The following is a 17,515-nucleotide window of genomic DNA, read 5'->3' as shown; positions in this document are numbered from 1 at the left end:
GGTCACTCATTAATGAATGACGGGCGTCACGGCGGGCGGCTGCCGTCGACGAACTCCTGGGTTACGCGACAATCCAGCGACTCACAAATATGGTGCCTAGGCGAGTGGCGCGCAACGGCGGCCACCGACTCGGTGTAACAAGCGCCACGGCTGCGAACACTTGAGTCGCGTGAGGAACTGCCGGCACGCAGATGCACGCAGGGCGGCGTTCGACGATGATGGCATCAACTCGGCACGGCGGGTGAGCGGTCGCCCACACGAGGTCTTCGTGCACGCGGTGTCCTGCCTGGGCGCACGCACTAAGGGCAACTAGGAAACGGACCATCGGATGCGAGGACGACGCAACGGCCGATACCTCTGCCGCGCTTGCCGATGCAGCCAAGGACCCCCCCCCCCCCTTTTTCTCTCTTTCGACGACAGCGCGCCTAGGCGGACTCAGCGGCGCGAAGAAGAGCCCGCCATATTTCACACTCAGAACGACGCATTGCAGAACGAGGCAATGACTACGCAGTCGCCGAGGAGCTCTTTATGGAGAGCAAGAGCATTCTCCTGGACCACCACGCTCGATGCATTGCGTCTGAAAACCGCTCATCATTGGCTGCTACTTCCTCGGAGGACGAGGCAGTTTGAGTCGGATGGCGGCTCGCTCGGTCGCCTCTGCCTTTCGACGAGCGACACCCAATACTACTCCACGGGAAGTCCGCCTTCGCTTAGCTCGTTATCCGCTGGGCCCACGAGCGCTGCCTTCACGGGGGCTTCCGAGCGACCTACTCTCGCGCCCTCCAACGAGCTTGGATCACCGGAGCCCGAGTCCGCATCAAGAAACTCATACACCACTGCACACTATGTGCTCGACTGACTGCACGCCCTGACTCCCAACAAATGGCCGCTCTACCACCGGCCAGAGTCACCCCCGCTCGACCATTCTCCAAGTGCGGGGTTGACTACGCTGGGCCGCTCTCCATGTGCCGCAACAAAGGGAGAGGTGCTGCCACGTTGAAAGGTTACGTTGCGCTATTTGTGTGCCTCTGCACAAAGGCAGTGCACCTGAAGCTCGTCAGCGACCTCACCACCGCCAGTTTTCTAGGAGCTTTTACTCGGTTTGTCTCAGGAGGCGTGGGAGACCAGCTGAAGGTTGGAGAGACAATGGCACCAACTTTTGAGGAGCTGCGACGTCTGCTCCGAGAGGCCGAAATCGACTGGGACGTCATCGAGAGAACACTCGCCAAGGACGGAACTTCGTGGAAATTTATTCCGCCCTCGGCACCGCACTTCGGGGGCCTGTGGGAGGCCGGCGTCAAGTCGATGAAGAGACACTTGATGCGGGTGGCCTTTCCTCGCCGTCTCACTTACGAGGAGCTCACCACTCTTCTTGTTTCCATCGAAGCTACTCTAAACAGCCGCCCTCTCGTTCCACCCGCTGGTGACCTCGATGACATTGAGGCCCTCACTCCTAGGCACTTCCTCATCGGGACTTCAGCCACCTCTTATCCTTAGACTAGCAGCACCGGCCAGCCCCTAGATAGAGCAAGTCATTGGGAGTTCGTCCAGGCCATGAGAAGCCACTTCTGGGCCCGCTGGAGTCGGGAGTACCTGAACACACTACTCCAGAGGGCAAAGTGGAAATCTCCTCAGCCCAACCTCGAAGTCGGAGATTTTGTCATCCTCCTCGACCCCACTCTGCTTCGACCGGACGGCCGATGGCCTCTTAGCCGCGTGACGGTACCATGCCTGGATCAGATGGCCTTGTGAGAGCGGTCACCGATAAAACCGCCACCGGCGAGTATACTCGACCCATCGTCAAGGTCGCTCGGCTACCCACCCAGGACACATCCAGCTCGTCGACAGCAGCAGCCCTATCAAATGAAGTCGTTCCCGGAACGAGGCGGGTGGGATGTTTGGAACAAACGCGCACCCAGCGCCCTGCCCCTACCGGCGGGCGGTTAGGCCAATCACTGACGCCTCAGAGGGGGGCCGACAGGGAGCGCTCGAGAATGACCTTTCCCGCCAGGGGCCAGTTTTTGCGAGTCAGTCTTGACCCGAACGCCTCGACGGACAGCCGTTCAAGAGCATCCCAGAGCATATTACAAATATTTAAAGTGTAATCAGAATTTAAGTAAAGTACAATAAATTATTTGAAACAGCCCCTTCTGCGCATCACTTTTTGTGGATTCCCCTTAGTTTTAGTCATATTGCAATGGTACCGTCGGAAGTACCCGTGGTCCGTCAAGAGTTGAAGGGCTGGGTGTCGTAGAAATTTACATCACCAAATTTCCTTCCGAGCCACAGCCTCAAGTGCCGTATCAATCGTCTCGTTCAGTTACCACCTCATTCCTCTGTCCATCTGCTTTGCCAAATCTCAATTGTCATGTCTCGCTCAGCGATTGTCGCGTTCTTTCGTCCTATATCCGCGCTGCTCCCGTGGATCCTTTTGCGTTCAAATGCCAGAAGATCCACGGGTTTTACGCCAGCTACCACTAAAACAGCCTGCGCAGAGACTGTTCGGTAAGAGCAAGCGATTCGCAGTGCGCTCTGTTTCTGTACCATCACCATCGACTTACAGTATTTCTTTGCCTTCAGGAAGTCTGCCCATATTCCCGCACCGTATAGAAGGATCGAGTAAGCTGCCGCCATTAACAGACATCGTTTCCTCGATCTCGGTCCCGTCGTATTCGCCATCAGGCGACTCAAGGATGCTATCCTCTCTGCCGCTTTCCGGGTTGTTTTCTGTATATGAGGCCAGAAGGTCATCTTCGTATCGAGGGTTAGCCCAAGGTACTTGACTTCCCTCTTGGTCTCCATGTCGCATGTCCTCACACTCATGTGCAGTATCGTCTGTATGCGTCTTCTCGTGAGAAACATCAGTTCCGTTTTTTCTGTTGCGAGTTGTAGTCCATGGTCTATTATCCATGATCCGACTCGTCTCATGGTCTGGTTCAACGCCAGCTGCGCCAACTCGGGGGACCTTTTCGCAATCACCGCCGCGACGTCATCAGCGTAGGCAACGAGGGTCACTCCGAGCGGCATCCCAAGCCGAAGCAAGCTATTGTATAAGCCATTTCAGAAGTCAGGTCCCAGTATTGACCCCTGTGCCACCCCAGCGGTAACCTGTCTCATTACTTGTCCTTTGATCGTCTCGTACGTTATCCGTATGTTTTTTAGGTAATCCTCCACAACCTGAAGCAGGTATGGCGGGATCCTGAAGTTGCTTTTCAGCGTGTCCAAGATATCCCTTCACCTGGCCGAGTTAAAAGCATTCCTAATGTCGAGCGTCGCCAGCAACATTATAGGTCGCGCTGTGTGACAGTGTCTGTCAAGTTCCAGGAAAGAGTCGACTACCTTTTGGATCTCTCCAATCGTCGATCGACCCCTCCTAAAACCGAAGTACAAATCTGATAAACCCCGTCCGGTCTGTATCGCATTCATCAGTCTTGGTCTCAGTAATTGTTCAAAGAGTTTACCAGTCGTGTCAAGTAAACTCAACGGTCGGTAAGCCGAAGACGTGCCAGGATCGCTCCTACATTTTGGGATAAGAACGAGCCTTGCCATCTTCCACCGGTCGCTGAACGTTCCTGTTGTCAAGCACGTGTTGTACAGTTCGAGGAGTATCTCCAGCCGTAGACGAGCCACAAACCGGAGGATCTCGGATGGTACTCCGTCCGGTTCCGGTGCCTTACCCATCTTTATCGCATTTGTTGCTCTGATGAGCTCCTCAGCGGCAAATGCGGGGGGCATTTGTGCGTCCACGTCATTCATCACATTTGTCCTAATCGGGTGCGTCGGAAACAATCCGTCAACAATCGGTCATGCTGTTTCGGCATCTCTGAGTTCCGGTGAGACTCGATCCCCTAGTTTCCCGATCACGATTTTGTAGCTGGTTCCCCAGGGATCCTCGTTTACCTCCTTGCAGAGCTTTCTCCACCATCGCGTCTTGCTATCTCGTATTGCTTTCGTCAGCGTCTTCCGTGCTGTTTTGTATATGGCTTGGAGGTTTTCCTTTTCGGGTTCGTCCCCTGCCCTTGTCACTCGTCATCCATTTGTCAGGCATATTCTGCGTAGCTCGGTTATCTCGTTCGTCCACCAGTATTGTGGTTGTCTTTGTTGTATCTGTCGACGTTTCGGCATTGTGCTTCTACACAAGATGTCTATTAATTTGGCCGTTTCGTCTGTCAGTCTTTCCGCTCTTTGCCGGCCCGTTAGTTCGGGGGGAATTCTCTCCCCTGGAGTCGGTGCTACCATTAGCTCATCCGAAAATTTTCATCCGTCGAGTTTACGTAGATTCCACCGCGGGTGTTGATGAGTTCTTGTTCGTCTTGTTCCCGTCCGTTCTACCACTTCAAAAACAATGTACTGGTGATCGACATTCCATTTCTTCGTCCGTGTTCGTGTCATCGATTCTGTCAGGATGCGTTGGAAAAAGACCCTCAACTATCTTTTCCATTGTTCTAGCGTCTTTTATCTCCGGTGGAGCTCGGACGCCTAGTTTCCGGGTCACGATTTTGTATCCCATCCCCCACGGGTCCGAGTCCACCTCGTCTGTCAGTCGTGTCTAGCATTGTCGTTTACTGACCGTTATAGCTTATCTCAGCCTTTTTCTGGCAAGTTTGTATGTCTCTGAGGCTTCTTCGTCATGTCTGTTTCTTTGTCTTTGTGTCTGTCTACGTCGCCAGTGACATTCACGTCTGATGTCTGAAATTTTCTGCGTCCACCAGTACATCTGTCGCCGGGCGCGTCTGTATCGTTTTTTCGGCACCGTAGCGTCGCATAGATGACGGAGGTATTTTTCCGCCTCCTCAGCTAACTTCTCCGCCGAGTCACTGTCCGTACCACTTCAAGTGGTTTCCGTAAAAGGCTCTGCGTTTTGCAGTAGTCTGTCGAGTTCTTTTCTGTCCAGGTATTTCGTGTCCCATCGTAGAGGGAGTAACACGTTACCTCTTCGTCTAGCCGTATTTTCGTCTCTCACTTTAAAATTGATGTATTGGTGATCACTGGTTGTATATTCCTCGATCACTTTCCATCCTCTTATTCGCGTCAGTAGTCTGTCTGTGGCCGATAGTCTATCATTGTTTCTTCCTCTTCTTTTCTTTCTTCTGCTATTGTGTCTCCCAATTCCACTTCTACAGGTAAGTGGTCCGACTTTACCCTCTCTTTTATTTAAACCCTTTTTATTGTCTCATCACCTTCCTCGTTACCTATTACATAGTCTATCGTTGACATTCTTCTCGCTTCTATATATGTTATTTCTGTCTCTTAATCTCCTTCTTTTCTCCCATTCGTTATCACAGCCTATATCTCCTAGCCATTTTAACATTTCTTCTCCCTATGCGTTTAACACTTTATCCTTGGCCTTTATTTCTTCCAGGTTTTCTTCTGTCTCCCATTCTCTCCCTTTATTACCTGTTCTTGCGTTGCAGTCCCCTCCTATAATTATTGTTTTTCCTCTGTTCTCCTCTATCTCTTCACTCAGGTATTCATAGTTTTCCTTTTTCTCACGTTGCGTATACACCGTTGCTATCATGTATTTCCTCCCTCCGATCTTTATTTCTCCTGCTATTACCTCACTTGTCCTTTCTTTCTTTCATTCAACCTTACACATCCCTTTCCTCTCTCTTACCCCCATTATTCCTTCCCTATTTCTCTCCCTCTTCTTCCTTCTCTTCTTGAGTCTCTCCACTCTATGTTATACCCTTTCAGTTGCTTCTCTATTCCAGTTTTTGCCCCTTGCCACTTCACCCAGGTTTTGGTTAGCCCTATTATATCAAATTCCCTAACATATTGCCAGTCGTCTTCCTCCATGCTCCTAATCCCCGCCACGTTCCAGAATAGTATCTTTATTGCCTTTCTTCCCTCTCTCTCCCTTCCCTCCTCTCTTTCTCTCTTTTTTCCCTATTTTTTTCGAAACCCTTCCGCCCTTTTTCCTACCATTTTTCCCTCTTCTTCGCTCCACCACCATTCTTTTTCTTCTGACTTCAACGCGTTATGCCATATCTTCACCTCTTTACCTTTACTTTTTATTTCTCTCGCTTTTCTTCTTACTTCCTCTCTTATCTTCCTCTGCTTTCACATCCAGTCCTGATCTATAAAGATCTTTTTCTGCCCCAGCTTCTTTTTCCTCTTCATATTTTCTTCTTTTTGTTCCCATGAAGCGCATCTAATTTGCCACATCTTTTTTCCTTTTTCTCTCCGATCATCCCTCCCCGCTGTCCCTCCTATTCTTCTCAGATTCACTATCTCCCCTTTCAATTCTAGTTCCCTTCTTAACCAGTCCTCTGCCTCACTCTTCTTTTCCCATCTTAACCCACTCTCTAAGTCTGTCACTATTATATTGTTTATCCTACTTTCTCTATCCATTTTTTCTCTCATATACTCTATTTCTTCCTTATTACCTACTTCTGTTCCACTTTGCTTCTCATTTCCTCCTTCTATACTTTCTTTTAATTTCACGCACGCTTCTTCCAACTAGTTCATACTCTCTCCCGATTTTTCCTGCAGTTTCTTTTCTCTAAGTTCTGCTTTTTCCCTTTCTTCTTTCGTCTCTCTCCTTCTATCTTCTCTCTCTCTCTCTTGTTCTCTCCTAACTTTTCCTATTTCTTTCTCCCATCTTTCTTCTCTTCTTTTCCCCTCTGTCTTCATTCATTCCATTTTTTCCATCATTTCTTTAAACATTTCTGTCCATTCTCTCCTTCCTTCCTCCCATATCTCTCTTAAATTCGTTATATCTATCCCTATCTTCTCCATTATATTTTCTGCACCACTACTTTTTCCCACTTCTCTTATCGTGTTGTCCAATTTTTCTCCCCCCTCCCCTTCCATCTCGCTCCCCTCACTTTCACTCTTGCATCTTTTTGCCTCTCTCATTTCTACATGACCTTACGCGGGGGAGGGGGGGGGGGGGGGGTTAACCGCACCCCACACAATAACTTATCTGAGCGTAAAATTGCTTGCTCTTTTTCGAATCCAGGATCAAAATTATAGGTTCCTATTCACAAAATGACTTTGACTTTCAAATGACCTTGAAAATAAATCTCAAGGTTAAATCCGATTTCTGGGAAAGGTGTTCCTCATTATCCCAAACAACTTTTGTCTGAACAATTTTTTTGTAGAATTTCGTAGAAAATTTCGGGGTGGTTCCTTTATAATGGATAGTGATATTATCCATTATATGTGTATCCACAGATCCCTGTATAGTGTAATCTTTTCGGGTAGGTCGAGATATTTTCGACCCGATATATTCGTGCAAGGGAGAAAATACGCGTATACAATTGATCGAGTGTCCGTCGATCAGCCGACAGCCTTGTCGTACCGCCTTGGGAATCCCTCAAGCAATTATGCAAAGAAAAGGTAATCTTATAATATTTATATACCAATTCGGGCTGAGTAATTCAGGATAAATGTGAAATAGTTGATATAGCTCGGGCTTTCCTTTAAGTATAATAAGAAGCTTATGATTACCTGTGGTGTTGTCACTGAACTATTTTATTTAAAAATATAACAAACTTATAACAAGAATAAATAAAACAAATATAATTACTATAATTATCAAAGTAAATAAATAGTAGATTAATTCATAATCGTCACCTATTAGTCAAGTACAGAAATAAGTAATTCACGATTACTATGAAATTCCTTTACTCTTATTGTTTAGAGAGCAAGCGCACGAATTTTAAAAGCAAGATTTAGTTGTGAAGACGGTAATTAATAAAAATGAAATATCAAAAATCGAAATTTTGATTATTATCTGACTCCCAAAAAGTTGAAGAGCTTGTGAAGATTTCGAGATAAATTTATGTTATCAAAATGCAGTATATTAAGAACGTAAAAGTATAAGCAATCGAGTATTATTTGTCTTGAAACGCATTAACGGTTCTTATGAGATTTAGTATATTAAAGAAATAACACAATTACAGCCATGTAATTAAGAATTTTATTTTGAGAAAGGTACCTTTCTTTTTCATGTAATCTTTAATGAAATATTTGACATAGTATTCTGATCAACAGAAGGGTAGAGTATAAAATGACAAGAAATTAACAGTGATCATGAAGCGAATCAATTTTGTGAAAAAAATAGAGATTTATTGGGTATCTCATACTTTAGAATAATTGTGAGGTATGTGCTACCACCTTAATAAAAAATTGAAAGCATTTTCTTGAGTATTTTTTTCATGAAGAATTAAATGACATAAATTAATGTTGAGTAAAATTAAATCTTAATCTTTAAAATTTTAAAATTATCATTAGTGTTAAAGAATATCATATCATCTATATAATTCGGAAAATTTTTCATCAACAAAATTAAAACAGTAACGTCAAAACAATGTTATATTGAGATTAAATTCTAAATTAAATGAAAAGCCTTGAAGAAAGCAGTTTTGTGGCCGATTGACATTTGGTAGCTTCGTAACGGTTTTGAGGGCTAATCTAGGAATGGTTTCTATTTTCGATGCTTATATCTTCGAAATACTTATGAACCTGATTTGATATCATTAACCTGTTGAACGGGGAAATCCCTTTCTAATTACGCAACATATAAAGGGCGCGTCTTTTTCCACTAAGACGTGTATGAATGACGTATTACCATAGTAGTAGTAAAATATATGTCCCGCCTGTTCCAGGGCGCAATATAAATATCGAGGACGTATTCATATGTCCTACCCGTACCCGATATTGTTTACTTTTGACGTATTTATACGTCCCGCTCGGTTAACAGGTTAATGTATTATCATCCCTTAACAGTGACTTGCTATAAACGCACGTTTGTGTATGATTTGTATGGCAGACAGTTTTTTTAAATCGCGTTACAGAAAGAAATTTATCCCAATGGATATTTTTCTTATGAGATCCTTTTTCTATACGTTTCCTATTGCTCTTATATAGGCAGACTTTTGCATATATACGAGAGGTTGATATACGAGGGGGGTCAATAAGTCTTAACAAAAAGAAGGAAAAAAAAGTTTCGAGTATGTAATTTTTTTTATTTTTCAACATAATCTCCTTGAAGGTCGATACATTTTATTAAACGGCCTTCCACTTTTTTGAAGACATCAGAAAAATATGATTTCTGAAAACCCTCAAAATAGGCATTTGTTTCAGCGATGACTTCTTCATTCGACGTGAATCGTTGTCCGGCAAGCCATTTTTTAAGGTTAGAAAATAAGAAAAAGTCACTGGGAGCCAAATTAGGCGAATATAGTGGATGGACAATTAATTCGAACTTTAAATGGTTAATTTTTGCCATATAAACTGCACACCTGTGAACTCGAGCATTGTCTTGAAGAAAGAGGCTTTTTTTTGTTCAAGTGAGGACGTTTTTCTCTGATTTTTTCTTTCAGCTAACCTAATAATGACACATAATATTGTCTAGTGATCGTCTGGCCCTTTTCCAAGTAGTCGATGTAGATAATTCCATACGCATCCCAGAAAACCGTGGCCATAATCTTGCCAGCTGACTTTACTGTCTTTGCCTTCTTTGAGGCTGATTCTCCTGCGGTAATCCATTGTTTGGACTGTTCTTTGGTTTCTGGAGCGTAGTAGTATACCTATGTTTCATCTACAGTTACGAGTCGATGCCAAAAGTCTTCCGGATTACGACGTATGTGTGCCAAAAGAGCCTCAAGAGGACCACGCGAATTCGTTTGTTTTCAACAGTGAGCAAACGCGGCACCCATCTTGCTGATATTTTTTTATCCCATTTTTCATGCAAAATTGAAATGATAGTATCCTTTGATACCCCTGTGGCCTCAACTAATTTTCGCAATTTTAATCTTCTATCACTCAACACCATATCGTGGATTTTGTTGACCATTTCGGGCTTACTCACTTCTACGGGGCGTCCTGAACGAGGTTCATCTTTTGTTGTTGTACGGCCACGTTTTTAATTCATTTACCCAGTTATAAATAGTCTTAAATACAGGGGCAGACTTGCCATGAAAGGCGTTCAACTCAACTGTGATTTCTTATGGTGTAAAGCCTTTTAAATGAAAATGTTTTATCACAGCTCGAAACTCCGTTTTTTTCCATTTTTCAAATAAACCAATAACTTTTTGTTCAACCAACGTTCACACAAAAACGACTTAATTAATTGAGCTGAAACTTTGTACGATATCTAGTGTAGTATTGCTTGCCAAAAATATCATAATTTAAGCGTGACGAGCACCATCTCCTGGATTTTGTAAAGATTTATTGATCCCCGCACGTACAATAACATCAAAAAAATTATTGATTTTCAGTATAATTTTATATTTGCAGTATATCCTTTTCATCATTTTATTTTACAAATCCAAGAAAGTTTCAATTTAAATGTGAAATATAGTATAGAAAAATTTATTCTAAGAGAAGATTAGAGAATTAAGACAAAGCAGTACACATTGAGATTTTTTCGTTTTCTAATATAAAAATTAATAAATATATAGGTTTATATAGGTCATCATTGATCCTCTCCAAATGATAAGATTTCGAGAGAGATGAAATCAGACTCATACCAAACCATACATACTCGTATTTATTAATAAATTCTCAAAAGGAGAACATATACTATAATTATTCTATTGTTATTACATAATTTCTATATAGCATACACTTTCATCTTCATTTAATAATTTATTCTAAATATTTCAGATGAAATTCGACCATTACATGCACATCAACCATCTATAGAACCTTACACGAGTATTTCTAGCTTTAAAGATGGGTCACATAGAAAGCCTTCATAAAAGCTCTAATCTTTTCGGAACAGCAGAAATAATGTAAAAACCAATAATTATAATAAAACAATAATGAAGAAAATAATTTATTAAGTATATATATATATATATAGTATTTTTACAACCTTGTATATTAGTACTGAGGTTGCATAATAAAACAAATAAATTTTATTAAAATAATATTTTGTTGATTTCTTAACTTACCAGTGGTACCTACTGTATTTCTTTTTTTATTCTTTTTATATTCAGTTTATTGCTTATTCCATAATAATAGGCTACTGCCTCCCCAATCGACAACCAGTCACTCGTTTTTTCCTATTACTATTGCTTATAAATAGGTCAAATAGAGAGGCCATAAATTAGGGGTGCCTCAGACCAGTACGGGCCTCAGATCAGTGATCTAAAGTGCATAAGCTATCAGATCAGCACTCTTAGACCCCCCACCTCGCCTAATGTGAAATACGTTTTAAATATTAAAATTTATTTATGTGTAATTAAATTTAATTTATTTATACGCGGCGATTATGAAACATTAAATGAAACTTATATTACTGGATTCGTCTTGAAAAATTATTTAAGATAAAATTATCTAAAAGTGTTGTTGGTAATTAGGAAATGAGATAATCAACTTTAAAGAGTAGCCAATTAGTGGTCAGCTTCAGAATGTAGAACGCAGCTTAGAACGAGTGCGGAGCGACGTGAGAGCCGACATGCGCGCGCTGCAGTTAACTGAAAACGGTACTCAACTACATTTATGCGCGTAATAAATTTTTCTTGGTAACAGCAATTTAAAGTAATTGAACAATTACTTGAATTTACTTAAATTACACAGGCCTGCAAAATAGAGAGTCGTCACTGTTCTTTTACAACTTACGGTCATTTCCGAAGTAATTTTTGGCGTTGAATTAGAATCCGTCGTCAGAATTGCTTCATCACGTCAGGTTTTTGAGTAATCGTTCCCTAAAGGTCGAAAAAACACGTATTTTGGCCATATTCAAGGCTTGATTACATCGTGAGTTTATATTCTTTTCAAAAACGGTTGACGGCATCTTGAAGAAGCACTCTTACCCTTATAACGAGCGGCCAGACCCTCGTTATGTCTCTCTCTCCCCATACATAATTATAATTATTCTTATATATATATAATTGTTTTATAATTATCCCACATGTATGGCAGCCAAAGGTAAGTCAGAGAGAGCGCTAATAGAGGGCGGGCTAGAGAGAGAGAATTCGGGAGGCCGGCGCGACGCGTGCGAGTAGGAGAGTAGGGCAGAGGCGCGCGATAAGGACTCGCTCTTGTACCGGCGACTTCGAAGCATGTGGACGTGTGACAAGCGGCTATACTCGTGCTTGCGATCTTTTGTTATCCGACTTTTCGCGATTAACTTTTGTGACTGACATTTCGGTTGCCTGCGAATACGCGAGTGTTCACTCGGTGTAAAGTATCGGCGCCGCGATTGCCCTTAGTGCCTTTGGTGGGCTAGTTCCTGCGACCGCGCGTGCGAGTCTTTAAGGCCGCCCGCTTCTTGACTGCACCCGAGCTGCACACTGCGCGTCATCGCGAGCCACGTGCGAGGCTGAGGACATCGCCTGCAGGGCTAACGCCGAGATATTATTGTAAGTACCTTCTCGAATGCATGTCTCTCTCGCTAGCTTTCGCCACTCTCTTTCCCGCTTACGCTGCGTATTAATTTTGTATTACTTTCCGTAGTAAACTCGATGTTATTCGTATATCTGCTTTCTTCTTTTGAGCTTCCCTTTTACCTATCGTAAACAATCCCGTTCCGTCCGGCTTTCGCGCCTGAATTTCGTGATTGCTCCAAAGCGCCCATAGGACTACACGACGCTCTCCGCGGGCCAAGGTAACAGACGCTGCACCACGACGTTCCTGTTGCTGCTGGGCTAGGCTTTGCGCAGCCCATTAGGAGGCCCCCCATCGAGCTGTTTTAATCCCCTCGTAATTTATATAACGAGTGACCCGCGCTGGGTCAAAACCCCGTTATACCCGTCAAAACCCATTTTTCAAATTTAAGATATCATTTTTTTTCATCAAGATATCATCAATTGAAGTTTGCCATTTTTGAGGTTTCACCATGAGCTTAAAAGTTCGGCCAATTTTCCTGGAAGAATACGATATATTTCTTAGTTTTTTTTTTTATAATGATTCTAGAATCATTATCCCAAAAATACTAAGAAATATATCGTATTCTTCCAGGATAATTGGCCGAACTTTTAAGCTCATGGTGAAACCTCAAAAATGGCAAACTTCAATTGATGATATCTTGATGAAAAAAAATGATATCTTAAATTTGAAAAATGGGTTTTGAAGGGTAAGAGTGCTTCTTTAAGATGCCGTCAACCGTTTTTGAAAAGAATATAAACTCACGATGTAATCAAGCCTTGAATATGGCCAAAAAACGTGTTTTTTCGACCTTTAGGGGACGATTACTCAAAAACCTGACGTGATGGAGAAATTCTGATGACGGATTCGAATTCTACGCCAAAAATTACTTCGGAAATGACCCTCAGTTGCAAAAGAACAAAACCTTGCAGGCCTGTGTTATTTTATTCGACATCAAGTGACGAATTAAGATGATAAATTTAAGTGAGTCGAAATATCCTCCATTAAGATAGTGAAAAAGACACCCGAAATGAATCTTGAAACTAAGTTTTCAGTAGCATTCTACATCGAAAAAAATTAGGTTTTCCGCCAACCAGATCTTCCTAGAACCTCTCTATGTATATATATGTCGTATATACAAAAAGCGGATATTTTCACATTTTATTTTTTTTCTTCGGATCTAAAAATGATATCGACACCGGGTTTCGGCATTCATATTCTCGAAAATGTAGTTTCACTGTGATTTTTTTTAAGATTACAGACTTATGGGACCTAACCTAAAAAAAAGTTTTTTAATTCAAATTCCTCTAAAATTCAGCCATATTAAGGTACAGGCACAACATTTTCAGAAGATATTCAAAATTATCTAAGAAATCTCCTTAAATTTGTTCGAAGTCGGTTCCAGTGGTGCGCCACATTCAAAAATGCAAAAAACTCCGTTTTATAGTGGTTTTTGGCCCTTGGCCCTCTACCAACGGCAGATTTGGTAAAACTAATGTCACCACCGTATCTACGGGAAAAAATACATCGAAAACATGTATTATATAATCTCTCTACTATTTTCTACTCTGCGGCAAACAAAAGAATAACAATGGCGGCTACATCAGGCATGCCAATATGGCCTCCCGCCTTTCATGACTCATACCTTTAAATCTAATTATCAAAGACTTTATCGATCCTTACATATATTCTTTTGTGTTTTTTCCCGTACAATACGATGGCGATGTTCGTTTTACCGGTATTGAGTTTCGTGAACAGCTAACGGACGAAAACCGGGTATAAATCATGTTTTTAGTCGTTTATCAGCGGCTTTTCGCTGTTAGCGCTTCACAAAAGTCAACTTTGGTAAAAATGACGTCATCATTATAATATATGGAATAAAAGACATTGAAAATACGTGTAACTCCATTTATAGATCTATTACGACCATCTAAAAAATCCAATGACGCAAAACCGCACTGCTGTAGAACCACGAAAAACCCAATCTTCTTCTCGTCGATTCCCTCATTGCTTCTCAAAAACCCTCTCACCTCATGCTACATGTATGTTTTTCATATATTCTTTCTAGAATACGATGCATCGTATCGTCAGCATTTACGTATCTATAATTAAAAATTAGGTAAAAGTGAAAAAAAACATACATTATACAAATGTTTATAGATACACTAGTGCCATGAAACGAAACAATATAGTCTTGATTTTAATAGTTGTACCGTGTGGTATAGGAATAAGTATTCATGAATACGGGAAACATTTTTTTACTATTTATAAGTATAGCACTACATGATGTCTTTATAGGTTAACCTTAACCGTATAGAAAGAGAGTTTGGAGAATGATTATGACACATTGAAAATGACACGAATTCTGACATGTAAAAAAAATATTTTAAGCTTTAATATACTTAAAATTTTAAAGTAAGCATTATCGTAATAATTAATTGCACTGAATATAATATAAAAAACACTTAACACTTTTTTGTACACGCAGTCTTTTAATAACATGATATAAATCTTGTCATAATTCATGTCATTTATACTATCTGACGTCTTCCATCTGTGAAAATGATTTTGAGTTTTTCATGTTATTACAATTATGTTATTATAATGTTTTTAACATTCCTAGGCTTTTTTAGCCAATAATAATCAACCATCTCTACACTTGTCATATGTCAGAATCTATGTCTTCTTCAGTGTGTCAGAATCGTTGTGTAGAGACCCTAAGCTCCCGGACTCTCCGAGAGCCGCAGTGGTGTCAATAAAGTAAGTACAGATATAGACAGACAGACAGGCATAATTTAACCTTACGTGTGATCATCTCTGATTACTCTATATAGTTTTCTACGACAGTAAATTCTAAAATCTCTTGATTACAACTCAGAGGTATATACGGATTAAGATACTTGTTTTGATCAGTAGTAAGTTCTCAACTCGTTTATACCCTGTAATCAGTACTAAAGTAATTAACAGTGAACGATCGGGAACTGGAATGTTTTTGAGTTTCAATTATAAGAGTATAACTATTTGGCAGTTACATTTTCCATTGAAACTGAAGTGGATTAATTGAATTATAAATGAAAAGGTTTGACAGATTTCAAAATTAAGTTTTACTGGAATATTTCAGATCAACATCTCATTTTGTTCTTTGTAAAGAAGTTTGAAAATATTGAGACTAATTGAAAAATAAATAGCTTGTAGAAATGTACTTAAAAATTAAATATTATTTTTGGCTTCTTGATTCCTATCTGTCTCATTTTTTAAAAAATGCTTCACCGCTCTTGGATTTTCTAAAATGAAAAATATTATCTTGTTCTTGCTATCAGATTATTCAGATTTAAACAAAGATTTCTGTTATTTAAAAACTTGGCTTTTCCACTCATAAATAATATAACAATATGAAAATAAGAATCAATCAATTTCCTAACTCGCTTAATAAAAACGAATTGTTTCCTTCATTTTTGTGTAAACCTTCATTTCATGTTTATAATACGAGGTCTGTCCGGAAAGTATCGGGCCTACCTTTATATTTTCGTGCTAGCGTTATTCTTTATCATCTGGTGGGTGGCATCCTTCAAAGTAATCCCCACTTGATTGAATAACATGGTTCCATCGATCTTTCTACTTTTCAAAACAATCCTGGAACTCACTTTTAGGGATAGCCTTAAGTACACTCGTCGCATTGTTTTCAACCGTTGTTTTGTCATCGAATCGGTATCCTTTGAGTGGTTTTTTTAGTTTTGGAAACAGCTAAAAGTCACAAGGGACTATGTCGAGACTGTATGGAGGTTGTCGAAGCAATGCGATATTGTGTTTGCTCAAAAACTGCTGCACAAGATTGGATGAATGCGCTGGCGCATTATCATAATGGAGAAGCCAGTCACCAGTCACTACAAAGTCCGGCCGTTTTCTTCTTACTGCATCACGCAAACGTTTCAAAATTTGAACGTAGTATTTTTCATTGATTGTCTGACCTGTTGGTGCATATTCGTGATGTACAACACCTTTACAATCAACATTGACTTAACATTGCTCCGACTTTGACGTGCTTTTTTTGGTCTTGGCGATTCAGAATGCTTCCACTGTGAAGATTGTTGTTTTGTTTCAGGATCATAACAATAAACCCATGATTCATCACCTGTAATAACTTTTCTAAGCACATTATCATCATTATTGACCATTATACCATTGTAATTATATAGTCAAGAAATAATGGAACAAGAATTTATACAAGTATTTATAGAAAATCGCTATTGTCCAGATTTTCATAGTATAACAAGACCATCCACTGACAATAACAATAAAGGTTCGTGCATTGAGAACTTCTTCATTAAGCTTGACAAGATAAATTATAATACATATCTATTACAAATATCATTGAAATAAATTTCCAAAAATTAAGTAGGATAGCCAGAACTATAATAAAGGATAAAATAGAAATACAATCAGTCCAAATTAAGCTACCTCAACTCCTATAAACAAGATTAAACAATGCATACAAAAAGCTAAAATAGTTAACAACAAAAGTAATAACAACAATAACATGGAAGAATGCTTGGATAACTGAAGCAATACTAATATCATGTAAAACTAAAGAAAAACTTTATAACATTTGAAAAACCGACAAAATTAATAGAATAAAAAAAGAAAATTACAAAAATTATGTCGAAACACTTAGCATAGTTATCAACAAACCAAAGGAAACTTGATTCAAATCTTATCCAAGCCGCAGTTCACGATCCTAGACGTCTATGGTCAATAATTAATAATAAGTTAGGAAAAAACACAAAATAAAATGATTATACACACAATGACTACATCGTTGATAAGAACGCCGAAATTACAGAACCAACAACGATAGCAGACGAAATGAATGAATTTTTTTACAATGTTGGACTAGAGCTTACAAGGAAGGTAAGGGAAGTGTATGAAACCAATTACAATGAAATTGTGATATGTTGTAGAGGACTAAAAAATAAACGACACGTATTTTTTTATGTGCTAATAAACAGTTTAAAGGGGCAAAAACTACCCCCAAAGTTGGACCCTAAAGACCGTTTTTTCAGTATAAGAGGTGTGATCAAAAAGTAAGGTGAATTTTTATTTTTCTCAAAAAATATTTATTTATTCATCAATTTTTATTTTATCTCCTTCAAAGTAATAATCCCCCTCGGATATAATGCACTTGTGCCAACGCTTT

The 17,515-nt window shown here is 40.5% G+C and overlaps 1 protein-coding gene across 5 annotated transcripts in view; it reads left to right on the top strand.

Annotated features, from left to right (window-relative positions):
* The window catches only part of LOC131663161 (apoptosis-linked gene 2-interacting protein X 1), a 1,103,979-nt gene extending 1,093,126 nt beyond the window's left edge, over positions 1 to 10,853 (top strand). For all 5 annotated transcript variants that reach the window (XM_058933370.1, XM_058933362.1, XM_058933344.1 and 2 more), the window contains one exon: positions 10,615 to 10,853. In XM_058933370.1, coding sequence (XP_058789353.1) covers positions 10,615 to 10,709 — 95 coding nt within the window. In that variant the 3' untranslated portion in view covers positions 10,710 to 10,853. The remainder of the gene's footprint in view (positions 1 to 10,614) is intronic.
* Positions 10,854 to 17,515: the final 6,662 nt, after the last annotated feature.

The sequence above is a fragment of the Phymastichus coffea genome, unplaced genomic scaffold (assembly GCF_024137745.1).
Source record: "Phymastichus coffea isolate CEN01 unplaced genomic scaffold, Cenicafe_Pcof_1.1 PCOF00002, whole genome shotgun sequence".
Lineage (NCBI taxonomy): Eukaryota > Metazoa > Arthropoda > Insecta > Hymenoptera > Eulophidae > Phymastichus > Phymastichus coffea.
This window is presented reverse-complemented; position numbering and strand designations above follow the sequence as displayed.